The sequence below is a fragment of the Seriola aureovittata genome, chromosome 18 (assembly GCF_021018895.1).
Source record: "Seriola aureovittata isolate HTS-2021-v1 ecotype China chromosome 18, ASM2101889v1, whole genome shotgun sequence".
In the NCBI taxonomy this organism is placed as follows: domain Eukaryota; kingdom Metazoa; phylum Chordata; class Actinopteri; order Carangiformes; family Carangidae; genus Seriola; species Seriola aureovittata.
In genome coordinates, this window is record NC_079381.1 from 5505320 (window position 1) to 5520224 (window position 14905).

The following is a 14905-nucleotide window of genomic DNA, read 5'->3' on the forward strand; positions in this document are numbered from 1 at the left end:
CACCGTGACGACAGACTGCTCAACTCGCTCGGGGTAACTGTTGTAGGCTCAGTAAATAGCGATGCAGTCCTGATGTGGAAGACACTTTAGCCATTATAGTTGCACGTAAATGAGGTCAGCTGTCAGAGTCATGAGGAGGAGAGCGTGGAATCTTTGGTATGTTTTCAAGATCATGAGTAAGTGATTTGTTTTTCTGTAGATATGTTGTTATTTGGTTTGAATGTAGTTTAAAGCAGTATTCGTTTATTTTTATGGCTAATCAATGGCTGACACACTGCTCTGATATTTTATGGACTAAAGTTGTTATTGGTCACATGTTAGCAAATAGACATCCAGCAGATACAGAGCAACATTATCATCAAGTTGAAGTTGGATTTGTGTCCACATGATGAATGTAAGTCCAGTTCTAATTCTCCTTTTAGCTCTGGTTTGGTCTCTACCAACCTCTAAAAAACATCAGGCTCTGGCTGACGGTCCAGCAGTGAACATCGAGTTCATCATCTGCTGTATTTTTTAGGGTGAGGCCACTTAGACATTAGAAGAATCTGTCCTCGTTCTCTCTGTCTTGAAAATATGATGGTTTCCTTTGTTCGGAGAGGAGAAAGTGATTGTCCCAGGGGTAGTGCAGCCAATCACAACCCAGTCATCACCAAGGAGCCACGCTCAGTTGGTTTCAAATGAGAGAGCAGGATCCTCGCCCAAGCTGCAATGACATAATCCCAGAGGTCTGCAGTGGCTTTGTGCAAGACTGCACTAACTGCCGTGAGAGGCCTGCAGAGGTCATTACGTTTTGCCTCTCGACACGAAAAAGCACATTTCTTCGTTACGTATATCATTCACTGCAGAGACGGTTAAAATAAATGTGTGATGGAAGTAATTTTGATGAAGACTGTTCTCGACTGAGATTTAAAATGTGTGATTTCCACTTCAGACTGGAGAAGAGGAAAGAGAGCAGTCATGTCTTCTTCACTTTATAGCCCTCCTCTGGGGATGTGAGGAGATGGGGCGAACAAATATGACTTCGGTTTGCTTCACAGAAACAACAGTTTGTTGCTGAGGACCTACTTTGTGAAATGAGTCGTCCAGACCAGAGTGGTCTTCGCACAGAAACTAACCCCTTCAGTGCAGCGGTTCAGACTGAGGCTGAGGATGATGAAATCGATGACATTCTGGGACGTATTGAAGCAGTGATGCGCTGGTTCTTTCAGGAGTCTTCTAATGTCACTGCCAACAGAGCTGAGACTTAAGAAACGAGACCCCAGTCCTGGTGTGTTTCTGAATATCTACCAAGATGTCAGCGCGCAACATTTTTCTGATCACAGATGAAAAGTGTGAGGATGAAACTGCGACAGGAGGGGGGAGCTGCAGGTCAGGAGAGAGCATTTCATTTTGTTGATCACACACTCCTTTGTAAAGGCATGAGACTGAATACATTTACTGCTGAGCATCTGAGAACCAGACTGCAGAGGTTTGTGTGTGTGTGAATGTGTGTTTCTCTGACAAGGCGTCTCTGTATGCTAATGCAGTACCTGTTGCATTTATGGCTCAATGTTTAAATTTTAGCTTGGACACAGTGAGGACTTACTTACTTGGCTGTAACAGAACAGAAGCAGGGATCTCAGACTCTTGTAAAGACTCTTTGTCGACTCTTGATAGAAGGAACAAGAAGACTTCTTTTTGGCTGGCTGGCCTAGTCCTGAGCTGCAGTTAGTCCCAGGTCTTTGATGTAATGATTGGTTTTACCTTTGAGACTCTTTGTGGTGATGACTGTATTTGATCACAGACAGAAGCTTTTTGTTTTTTCCCCTGAGAGAAATACAAACCAAACTTTGTAAAAGCCGTGCATGTTGATTCACAACGTTTACCACTTTTTTTGATGGCATTTCCAGACCCATCAAAGACTGTTCTGTCCTGCTGGTCTGAAAAAAATATTCAGTCTGTTGAAAGGTAATGACAGAACTAATATAGTGTTTATATTATCCTGGTGTTTTACAAAGGTGTTTTTTTGTTATTCGGGTGGTGGTGCTGTAGCTTCTCTTTTTTTTATTTGGCTTTAATTCACTGATCATTACAGCAGATTTACTCATGCAAGGACATTTTCATATTCTTATCCCAAACCTGGTCCTGAGCCTTGTTTGGACGAGTGGTCCAAGTCCGATTTAGCAAGTTGGTCATTTGAGCTTAATGAATACCACCTGTTCATGAGTAGGTGCACATTTGTGAGACGTGATTGTTAGTATAAACAATGCCTCCAAATGACTGCATACTGTCAGCTGGCCCGTTCTGCTCCATTTGCGGGCAGGCGGCATTCACCAAAATATCACCTGAGAGTAAAAAGAAGAATTTTACACTGTAGTGCTTCAAGTCCTGCTGTCGAAAATCACCTTCACTTTACGTAATGAGTCTTTTCCCACCATCTGCGCATGACCTGCACAGACCTGTACCCCTTGTCAGTTTCAGCCGTGTCCAAAAATTGGTGAATCCACTTGATGAAATTTGTTCGTATGAGAGGTTCCCACATGAGGCCGATCAATGTGTTTTAAATTAACAATCAAATCAATCAAACAAACATGATCTGTGTAACACTTTTCATACAGGTTAGTGGAGTTCAAAGTGCTTCACAGAATGACTGATAAGTCAAAAAAATAAGAAATCTGACAGTGAGTTACAATAAAACAGCTTTAAAAGCTATAATAACATAGAAAACTGTATAAGAATCTCAACAAAATAACATAAAAATACAATAAAATACAATTTACAACATAGAGACAATACAATAAGTAAATAAAAATAATATAAAATAATTAAAATCGAGGTACATTTTGAGTTTACGTTTAAAGATCCTTCAGGTCCTTGGAGACTGTTCCAGCAGCTCGGAGTATAAAAGCTGCTTCACCAAAGGTTTCAGTCCTGCACTTCAGAAGAATTAACAGACTTGTGTCAGAGGACCTGAGGAGCTGTACTGGTTCATAGACTGTAAGCATGTGAGACATACTGTGTATGCTGGTGCAGTACATGAAGTGCTTTAAAAACAGAGAATTTTGAAATGAATAGGGAAACTGACAGGCAACCAGTGTAAGGGACTTCAAAACAGGTGTAATGTGTTGGATGCCAATCAGCATTAGCTGATTTATAACATAGTAGACCAGATGGCAGAGTAGTCAAGCCTGCAGGATATAAAAGCATGCATCAGTTTCTCTGTCACTCAGAGAGAAATGGTCGCACTAATTAAGTTCTTCTAAAATCCACCTTGTGCTTCTCTGTCTTTTCTGTTTCTCAGAGGGGTGGCTCAGCTCATAACTGCGGCCAGCTGAAGGTGGGTCAGGTGATCCTGGAGGTAAACGGGGTTTCCCTTAGGGGCCGCGAGCACAGGGACGCCGCACGCCTCATCGCCGAGGCCTTCAAGACCAAAGAGAGGGACCACGTGGACTTCCTGGTGACGGAGTTCAATGTGGCGCTATAGCTGAGCGGAGAGAGGACGATCACAGGAGCAGTGAAGGCCAAGTGCAGAGCAGTACAAGGAGAAGATGAGAAGGAGACATTGAAGCGTCTGTTGATTTAAATGGCACAACTCTTTTAGATAGACGTAAACAAACCACCACCTGATCTCTGAGCCCTTCTCCCATTAAACCCCTGAATCTGGACACATGATACTCAAATTTATACGGTATTATCTCCACTGTGGACTTTGTTCAGGATTCTCCTCAACGTGTTACCTCCCCACTGTGAGACCTTATGCACTACAATGGAAAATAGTGAAACCTATTTCTTTTCTTTGTTCTCTCAGTGTTAGAATTCGTGGATTTGCAATCATTTGAAAACCACTGGAACTTCTCCTAGCGCTCCCACGTCCCATGGTCAGTTGATTTTATTTATTTTTTCGCTTCTATCTGAGAGACAGCTGCACATCTGAGACTGATTCTGGCTCTTTACGAGCTCGGATTTGTATATGTAAAAATGAACAAATGTAGATACAGATGCATATATACTGTACACATAAAGAAACTCCTATATGAATTATAAAACCCGTAACCTCCGTTGCATCATCAACATATAGGTAATATATTTCAAAAATGATGATGATGATGATGAGTCAGGCTTTCCTGCCGACATGGGAATCTGCTAATTTTACAGCGATGCTACAGGCCCATCTTCACATTACCACCTTCTCCCAAAAAGGAAATGGATACATGGATCATGTCAGGCTAACAACACAAAAACATACTCATATCTGTGTGATCAGACATAAAAAAAACTGTATACGTGAATAACAGAAACCGTCATATGGTATTCACACAAAAGTTCTTCATTTCCTGTTTCCTTTCCCCCCTGTGTGTGTGTGTGTATCGTCTGAGACTACATCCACACTGAGCCAGCTGAATTTGAAAATGTCACTGTTTCCATCGGCAAACAACAAATTCTGCATCACAGTTTTACAGACAACAGCAGGCCACAGTAGAAAGAGTTGTTTACCCTGCTGAGGAGTTGGATATGTGCAGCTTCTCACCTGCAGCTCTTCATCCAGCAGCTCACTGTGGCTGCTCCCTCTTGTTAAATCACTCCCTGCAATATTTTAAACTGATCCGCTGTCAATAAATGACCATCGTCTTGTTCTGCAGACGCTCTATATATATAAACTACACATGTATAAAGGCAGTTTAAGAAAGTAAAACATTGAGGGGTTATTGCCAAAAATAGAATAAAAAATTTGGTTTCTTGAAAATCAAATAAAAGATTAGGACTTTGATGACAACAAAGTTTTCCTAATGCGCACTAAACGCAAGGCTGTCATGTTCAGATTCAGTCACTCTGGAGCAATTTTGAAACAGTTTTTGTCTGTTAGAATAAAAGATCAAAGTTACAGATCAAAGATACCTTTTCAGATTTGGCCAGTTTATGTGAAAGTTTTCTCAGAGGGAATAAAATCCCTCGTTCCCTCAGACCACTCAGCTTTACTCCTGCTGCTCTCCCTGCTGCATAACAATTGATGATTTTATTTTGTAATTTTATAGTTTTAATTATATTCACCCTGGGGGGTTTGCTGAAGCTGAGCTCGGTGCAGCAATTACACCCAAGAGGGAAGTAATGAGACATTTAGAGGACGACACTGCCAAAGATTTTAGAAAGACTTCTCCACACATGCTCACACATGGAACATGTGTGCACGCACGCACACAATTTATCCATTTATAGAAAAGCAATTAGGAGATAAGCAATCAGGTAGAGGGAGAGATGGAGCGAGAGAGAGAGAGGAAGACACAGAATAAGAATGAGAGAGTCAAGTAACAAATGAGAAGTGATTGTTGTTGTGGAGATGATTTCCTTCCTCTCAGGAAGAGTGTAAGCTCGGGCAGGATGTACAGCAAACATCCTCCATGTGTCACTCCAGAGACTCACATTAGGCTGCAGGCAGAAATATGAAGTAATTGGAGTAATTAATCTAAGCATGGATGTGTGTTATTTATGTGTTTAATGTGAGTGGTGTGTGTCCGTCTGCGAGTTAATGAATGCAAAGAGAAAAAGTATGCTCAAAACAAGGAGACAGCAAATAAAGACAAATGTAAATGTCATCAAGGGAACTGCTGTTCGAGACTCAGGCGCAAAGTGAAGCAGTAGTCTGGTAGTCTGGGCTTTTAAGAATGCCAACAGGGCAGCTCTGTGAAAAATTGCTTTCAAACACTCCTGAATCTTTCCGGTGACAAGTGAGAGAGGAGAACACATCCATGCTTTGTTTTTACAGCAGATCCCTGCTGTGTACCTTCAAAATGTCAACCTTTAATGAATAAAAAGCAAAGTCAGGGATGCACTGATACGCTTGTTTAGAGGTCATACCCATGTCCAGTATGTTTGTACCCATAATGCCCAATTATCTCAACATATATTTTTCAAAAGAATCTATTTTTCTTAACAGTCAAAAGGCCATGTTTTCTTCTGTCGCCAATTTTACCGGTGAAAAAAAATCCCAACATTTTTAAGCTACATGTGTTGATTCTGGCAGCTAGAAGGTGCTTGACATAACTGTGACACATCTTTGTCTGATTAAGTTGTTCATTCATTCTTTGACTTGTCTTTCTTTCAAACTGAGGAATGTTTCACCCTCCTTTAAGCCCCGTTTTTGTCTCTACCAGTCTGTGAGAAAACTATGTGGCTTTTTAGCCACTAGATGTTCGACTTTTTTACCAGCTAGCTGTAAATATTGTCTGTTGTTTGGTGCCGGACATATCGGTAGTGTACAGTGGGTTTATCAGCGCTTGTTTACTGAATATGGCCGCCTGCTGCTGTTGGTAGTGGGGTTGATGAGAGGGCTGAGACTGACTGTCTGTTCAGACAGAACGCAAGAAAAATTTCAACATTTCAAGTTGAAAACATTTCAACTTAAAGCAAAAACTTTGTGTGTATCCCAGGCTCTATGAATCTGCTTCATAAACATACAAAGACAAAGGGAAAACAGAGAGAGACCGCAGGGAAATACTGTGTGAGAAACAACCAGAGTATCTGGTGAGTTCTTACAACAGTCAGAGGCTGAACACAAACACAGAGCCACATTACCACTCACATCGCTGGTGTGACTGGTGTTAACTAGCTTACGGTTAACACACATTTGGTACGTTGGCTGTTTCTGTTTAAACACACCTTGAACCACACAGTTGTGCTGTAAAACCAAAACAAAGCTGAAAGAACCTAGAGAACCCACAAGTTCTCTAGGTTCTTTCAGCTCATTGTTTTGGTTTTACACCCCTGTACACAGCAGCCATTTGATTGATTTTCAAGATAATGATACTGTTTAATAGAGTTTTAAAGCTGATATGGGCCAACTTACAGTTTCAGTGCATCCCTAAGAAATATACAAACTAAAACAAAAGATATTGTTGTTAGGATTAGGAAAAGTTTTTAATGTTAACTTTTCCAGCTGACATCTCCACAAATTCACAGGCGGTTGATTTCATTTGTGATCAGGAAAGGTGAACCTTCAACACAGGAGAAGATATTTTCAGGTGGCTGCTGAGTTTCATGAATACAAAAATTTCCTTCTGCCTCACAGAACCGGGAGTTATAAGACTGTCGACATAAAACCAGTGACACGATATAACTGAAACAGTGAATCAAGATAAGAGGAATAGACAAGGTGGACCTGTAAATCATAATAAAATTGTAAAAGGTAAGTCTTTAACAGTAACTCTGTTAATCCTGTTGCAGGATTTATATAACATTTTTGTGGGTGACGTCCATTAACAAGTCAACAGGCTGATGAAAACCCAGTGAGCTGCGCTATTAAACTGCAGCACCAGTTTATATCAAAAGGAAACATGGAAAAGCTCATTTATATAGAGATTTCTGATGCAGTTGAGTGCATCTATTAATATGATTAAGATGAATGTAAATTGTGTGCATACTAGATGATACAAACAATATGTGGAAAAGAATGTGCTCACTGCAGCCACTAACAAACTTGACATTCGGGATTCATCTGTGTGCGTGTGTGTGTGCGCGCATGTGTGTGTGTGCGCGCGTGTGTGTGTGAGACAGAATGAGATAGATAGAAGGATAGAGAGACATTCGGGCAGATGGGAGCTGGAGTGCGTCCTCTCAATGGAATTACTCTCCGTTAAACAAGCTAATCTTGAAAGATTTGAAGCCACACAGACAAAGATTTTTGTTTTCTGAGCCTAGCATTTTAACATCACACATGATGCCTCCATTCAGAGAGAGGAGACGAGGCCAGAGGAGAGCAGGAGGATGTCCATCTGCGGTGATAAAAACGGTACATCTGTCCAATGAAAACACGCTCCAAATTTGTTCTGAATTAGATTTGCTTTTTAAGGTCTTTCAAATAAACTTAAGGATAAAACCCTTTTATAAACCTTTTGGATTAACTCAAAAATGCATTACATGCATTATTATGCATTATTATTTGGAAAAGTTCAATACTCAATTACAATACTGATTCAATAGCTTAGTTTTGGTGCAAAAAGAATACTTAACACCTAAATGCAAGGAATATAAATATGTTTTTCTACAAAAAACTTTAATATATTTAAAAGTTAAGGAGGGTGTTATTCTATGTTTTTCTTATTGTCAATAAATGCCATAAAAAGACCAAAACCAACAAAAACTTTGTCCACCTCGTACTTTTTGACTTACCTGCCCTGTCTAAGGCACTCACCTCCAAGCCCAGAGGTTCCTATAGATAGATAGATAGATAGATAGATACTTTATTGATTTTATTGAAGACATAAATCTTTCCAAAAAAAAATCACAAATGTATAGTGGATGGCTGTGTGAAGGCTCAGTCATTTCTGTACTCAAACAGGAGAAAATTGTGCATTTGTTGGGGACTATTTTCAGCTGCAGATTAGCGCAAACTTGATGCTGTAGTGAATATTTACAGCAGACTGTCCCTCACATAAAAACTATTTTCAGAAGTCATTTTTTGCAAGCAGCTTATGATGACCCATAGATACAGATTATTGTTAAGCAACATCAGTTGTGTGAGACAGCATCAGTCTTTTCAGAAAACATTTATGTTACACTTATGTTCAAGTGACAAAGGCCTGTAGTGGCTGTAGTGATTATGACAGGCACGGAGGAGGAAGTCAGGTGACGTTGTTAGGATGTATAGAGCCAAAGTCTGGGAGGAGGTGAATGAATGGGTTGACAAAGCATTGCACTTGGGAGACAGCTGTTCATCTCCTACTTCAACCAGAGACACATTTTTCAACAGTGAATTTTTAACAGTGTATCTGTGGCACATCAGCGCAGCAGTGTGGCACTGATGTGTTTTTAATAGTGGAGCTCTGTGACACAGAGGAATAAGATACTGTATATCAGGCTTTGAATATACACATAATACTTCTTTGTACGATGTATTTGTTGTTGACTTTGGTCTTTTTAAGGGATTTTTGTATAATAACCTAATCCTTTAACAAAAGAAGACAATATTGTCTAAACATAAGCAGCAACAGGAGAAACTTTGCCTAAATGAATAAATGAAAATTGGGAGATTTAGGATTCTTTTTCATAACTGTCTCATCGATGAGTAACTGAAGAGTAAATTTCCAAAGAGTTCTCAATACTCAGTGCTAGGGATGCGTTTGGACAGTATCTAAAAAAGTATTAAGGTTCACTACTGAGCCCTTATCTTGAAACAAAGCAGATATCCAGGATCTGAAAAACTTATATTTTGGAGATGGTTTTCACATAACTGCTATAAAGCAACAAGTAAAGGAGAATAAGTTTAAATAGGTTTTCTTGCTCATTTTATCATTTTATTCACATCACATCTAGCGAAGTAAATATTTTCCAGTGACCTTAAAATTACTGATTCAATCTCTGCGACAGCTACATGTGTCTATCAATGCCAAAGTTCCCTTAAGCAAGACACTGAACCCTTCCTGCTGCTGGCTCCGTGCTCAGGTGAATGTAGATAAATGCAAACATGTCTCAGAGAAAGTCAAGAGTGAGAAGTGATAAAAATGAAGCTCTTCAGGAAATGACCCAGCCATTATTATATTTACCCTGCATTTATTGAGTTAGACATTTACAAAACATATTTTAACTCTAGAATCGTTCTTCCTAGTCACTGAAACTTTCTTTGACTGAACTCCACCACGGCCTCGTCTTGTAGACACGTGTCGATAGTGGCTCGGCCCTCTCTTTGACCTGATATTAAAGGGCCATCCAGGAGGGAGGGATGATGGAGGGAAGCGATGGAAGCTGCTGACAGTCTCATTAATCAGACACCAAGACAGAGAGGTGCTGGCCTTGGCTCCAACATGAGACACGACAGCTCAGACATTGACTTGTGCCGCAACAAGGCGCGACGGTTTGCCACCCCACCCGTGATCCACGGCTTTCTCGCAAAGGTCAGACACAGACCAGCCAACACCGCCGGTTGACTCTATTGATCATGTTTATTTGTTTCACTGAGTGTGCCTCCTGCTCTATTAGCTGCACAAGTTCATTTTGGTTGGTGTTCATTTTCCTCTCATGCAACGCTCTTCAGCGGCCTCCTTTTGCTTTTGCTTTCCTGTCAGTCATTCAGTTCATCCATCCTTTTTGCCTGCTTCCTGCACATTTTAATGAGGAGTGTTGTACAATGACATGCTGTTTATACAGAAAGTGTGTTTAATTTTTCAATAAAGATAACTGCACAAAACTAAAAAGCTGTCTGCCTTTATCTTGAAGGTTTTGCTTTACATGACAGCGTAGAAGGACTGTTGCTGATGCGCTGTACACTAAAAGTCTGGTCTGGGGCTCTTTTTTACTGTTTGGGATTAGCCACTTAGTTCCAGTGAAGGGAAATGTTAATATGCAATGATATTTTGGACAACACCATGCTTCCAATTTTGTGTTTGGGGAAAACGCTTCCTGTTTGAACATGACAATGCTCCCTTGCACAAAGCCACATACATACAGAAATGGTTTTCCCAGTTTCGTGTGTAGGAACTTGACTGGCCTGCACAGAGTCCTGACCTCAACCACTGACACTGACTGTGAAGCAGACCTTATCACCCAACATCAGAGTTGGACCTCACTAATCCTCTTGTAGCTGAATGGAAACCAATACCTGGAGCCATGTTCAAAATCTGGTGTAAACCTTCCCAGAAAAATGGAGGCTCTTAAAGCAGCAGATTGATGCTCATGGTTTTGCAACAACATATTCAACATCAGTGTGATGTTCAAGTGTCCACATAACCCTGCACACAAACATCCTGAATATGCTGCTGCATGATCCTCCTTGTATTCATTTACAAACTTGCCTCTTGTTCTTTTAGAATTTTTATCGATTCATTTCAGTTCAAATCTATTCTGTTACTGCTGAACAGTTTTTCCATTGCCGAAGCAAAGATACCAAAGAAGCAATAAAACAATCGCCCAGAATACAACAGATGCTATCAAGTTTAACAATACATTAATTTGACTATTCAGCTGAAAAGCACAATTCTTACTGTAAGTGGAATATACTACTGGACAGTACCACAGTCCTTTTAATGCACCTGTTATCTTGTCAGGGTCACATGGGAAGGAATCTGTTGTAGCATGAGCTCAGCGAGATGCAGGGCGCATCCTGGGTGGGTCACAAATCCAATCTTGTCCACTGATGGGGCTCACTTGTTCTCCTTTTAAAGATGGTGAATGATTTTGCATTCATTTTACCTGTTCATGTTTAGAAAGGAGAAAAGAGTAAAAACTAAGCAAGGTTTTCCTCCATCATTTGTGAATTGTAAACCCTTTGTAGGACATTGGACATTTATGATTTTGGTTCAATTCATTTCTAATGCTAAATGTCCTGTAATTTCTGCCTCTCAAATGTGAGGATTTTCTTTGTAAATTGTAAATTTAAGGTGATCCAGCTGAATAAAACAAGCAAACTAAAGACTTCCCTCTGGATTCTGGGAATTTGTAATGGGCATACAAATCTCGTCGATTAATAGATAATGAACATATTTATTGATTGCAGTCCTAATTTGGAACCTGTGCATGGCTGGAACAGGTGCCACCTGTTTCTGATTAAAAATCATCATGTCATCAGCTTGTCTTTCTGATGATTGCACTCAAGACATAATTGTAGCCTACTAATTTTCTGTTGGATTTGTTTGTCATATTTCATTTTCTATAATCAGAAAACAGCTCTGACATGTATTTTACCTGGTGCAGTCTGCAGCTTTGTCTTTTTATTTTTACTGAAAGCAGTGAACATTCAGGCTACTTCCCCTGGCAACCAGATCTGCTTACAATAGCTTCATTCAGTGCCATTGACCACATGATGCTCTGTGATTACACTTTCCATGAATGCCAAGTAGCAGTCTACTGTAGTTTGACTTTTGTTGTTGCTTTTACCAAAATGGAAGATGTTTTTGTTTTGTGAACATAAAGGTTGGAGTGAGACGGATTGTTGTAGGAATGTGCTGAGACATGAGGAGATATGAGGAGGAGGCTGATAGATGTCAGTTACATGTTCATCTGTCTCTGTGTTTCTCTCAGATCTGTCTCTCAGACCCAACTGACACTACACTGTGTTAACATGATACACAAAAACATCATGGGAAACGCTCTATACATGTTCTAATATACATTGTAGCAAATGGCCTCAAGTATGTCAAAACTATGAAGTTGTTGCAGATCATTGACCTGGAGATACCGTACTTTGTTCTGTTTCATAATATTGTGTGAATTAATCTACCAGTATAGGTAAGAATATATACGATTTACATCAGAAATGTGTCTGTAAAAGTTCACCTCTCGCTTCACTTTACCTTTATGATTTAACCTGTTCAGTGATTTTTGTCATTTACATACTGTGAATGATGTTCTATGTTATCTGCATCACACAATAATATATCTACTGTCATCTTTGTACACTACATGGCCAAAGGTATGTGGACACATAAACATTACACCCTTATCATTCCAGAGCCATGGCCATGAATCTGTTGTAACAGCCTCCTCATGGTCATGGCTCAGTGCAAGCTTGTCAAGTTCTTCCACTGAAAACTGGGAAAACCTTTTTTTTTTTTTTTATGAGTGTGGCTTTGTGCACAGGAGCACTGTCATGTTCAAACAGGAAAGGATAAATGATGGTTTTTGCTGTTTCATAATGTAAATGTATTTTTGAAATAATCAATGATTTAAAAATGTAGTTTTGAACTATTGAAATGTAGAATCAAAAAGATTTTAAAAAACAAACAAAAACATGTGAATCTTAAAAAATGTATAACCTCTTTTTTTATTCCCCAGCACAGTCTCTAAATTACGTTTTTTATACACAGGAAGGACAAGATGAGTTATTGTCCTTACAGTTGGATGATGTAGAAAAGTTGTAAAATTGCGCCCTCCGGTGGCCATCTTTTCAACTGCACCCCGAATGTTGTATTCCCTACAGCAACCTGGGCAAAGTACCGCCCCTGAGCAGCCTCATAACCAATCAAAACTCACTGTTTGGATCCAAGTTCTCTAAAAGTCTTTTCTCAAAATTTGTCCTGAGTCATGCCTGTCAGGTAACACTATCTGCAACAAACACCACATAATTAAATTATTATATTTAGACTATGATTATCAAACGTCAACGTTAGGGTCGAGGACGCTGTTTACTGAAAGGCACGATTCGTTCGCGGTTTGTTAGCAGGTAAAATGCCTGAAAGACTAAACGCAGGACCTTAAAATTTCCATTATTTTGCCTCGAGTAACTACTCTGCCAGCTGAATCAGTGCCACACTCCACAAGACGGCTAATTAGCCTCACAAATATCACAAACCCTGGCTTTTTGGGATAAATGACCTCGTGTCACTCCTCCAAAATTAAGGTGCAAACATTATATAGCTGAAAGTTGTCTTAATGTGAGTTTTATGCGTTTGTTTTGATGTCTTGAGTTAGGTATAATTGGTGGAGACGGTAACGAACTTTTGAAAGTGGCACAGGCTGCGTTAAGGGTAGCTAGCTTTCAGTTACCAACTGTCTTCACTAACGTTACTCGCCTAAATGGAATGAAGTTGCTAAATGCAGTTGTTTAACGAATGTGTATGCTTGAACGTGTTTTAGGAAACCTCATTAACCTGTTAAGTGTCGGTGGTGGTGGTTTGTTGTGGTGTGTGTGCCATGGTGACACAGGGGTGGGTCTTCTCTCTCTTTAGTTTTGTGGTTTTCAAGGCAACCGACCCCTGTTGCTGTGAGGTCTGCCAGTGAAATCTCTGCAGCCTTCGGAAAAAAACCTGCCTGCTGTGTCGACGAAGTAAATGTATCTATCTATAACATAAGGTAAGTTTGCAGTGCAACGCTGCTGATCCAATGGTTTCCTTTTCTCAACAACTGTGTTATATGGATTTCAGTGTGTTTTGTATACTATTCTCAGAAAAGCTAGCTCTGTGATCCTCAGCCCACCAGCCTGACTGGTTGGACTTGGTTAACAGTTGATACTTGGATGTTGTTTAGCAAGTCTTTCTTTTTCCCTGCTGTTAAAAACACCGGAGCTATCTTAATGTTTCAAAGCATGGGACATGTGTTTGAATACAGCCTACTTGGATACAATAATTAATAAAGAAGAGTATTGTGGCTGTAGCTTCTTCTCTTGCCTGACTGTGCCTGTGGGAAGAGAGATCAGAAATAGACTTTACTGTAACACACTCACATGGCTCCTCACATGGCTCTCAAGGCAAGAGGACATGTTTTCACATGGTCTGTGCAGGAAACAGATTTTTTCTAAACTAGACAGAGCAGCTTAAAAAATCCACTCCAACTGGCTGGACAGTCTTTTAGAATACATTGAGCTCTGTTGAATATGCAGTTACCAGCAAAAGTAATTGGAGAAAACTTGTTGTCTGCAGCCAAAATCTTAGAGAACTCTGTGAGCGAGCAGGGCTGAATTTCGCTCATAGTAGGGTGATCCAGGTCCTCCACTAACATGGTTAATTTAGTGATATTTTGCCTATTTTATTTTGTGTTTATGCATCAGCACAGCTTGTTATCCATTTCCGTTTTACAGTACTGCTGCCGATATGATGAGTTTTGGTACTGATACCAAAACCTTTTTCAATTCCTCACACAGGATAGTTTCTTCAAAACAGTTTGTTTCCATGCAATAGAATAAGCCAATTATAGCAATTGTTTATATATATTATTTAGCATCAAAGGCTTCATAACTTGTTGAGTGGCACTTCACAAAATGAAAGACACTGACAGAAAACAACGTTGTAACATCAGTGTGATTGAAGATTAGAAATTGTTATTTGCAACATTTTAGGAAATGAGTTGTTGCGAATTCATGACGAAATAAGGCATATTGTACTTCATTTTTATTAATAAACATTATTTATGAAGCACTTTTTGTGCACAAAATGCAGCTTGAAGAACATAACAAAACAAACAAACAAACGAAAGAGCAGACCATTGAGGCATTAGTGCTGTAATA

General features: G+C 39.8%; 2 protein-coding genes across 4 annotated transcripts in view; both read left to right on the plus strand.

The window, feature by feature from the left end:
- Positions 1-10181, plus strand: part of whrna (whirlin a) — a 151877-nt gene extending 141696 nt beyond the window's left edge. For both annotated transcript variants that reach the window (XM_056403847.1, XM_056403848.1), the window contains one exon: positions 3281-10181. In XM_056403847.1, the coding sequence (XP_056259822.1) occupies positions 3281-3463 (183 nt within the window). In that variant the 3' untranslated portion in view covers positions 3464-10181. The remainder of the gene's footprint in view (positions 1-3280) is intronic.
- Positions 10182-13196: 3015 nt separating this feature from the next.
- The window catches only part of akna (AT-hook transcription factor), a 28100-nt gene continuing 26391 nt past the window's right edge, over positions 13197-14905 (plus strand). For both annotated transcript variants that reach the window (XM_056404429.1, XM_056404431.1), the window contains exons 1-2: positions 13197-13303; positions 13632-13755. The gene's annotated coding sequence lies outside the window, so the exon portion shown is untranslated. The remainder of the gene's footprint in view (positions 13304-13631; positions 13756-14905) is intronic.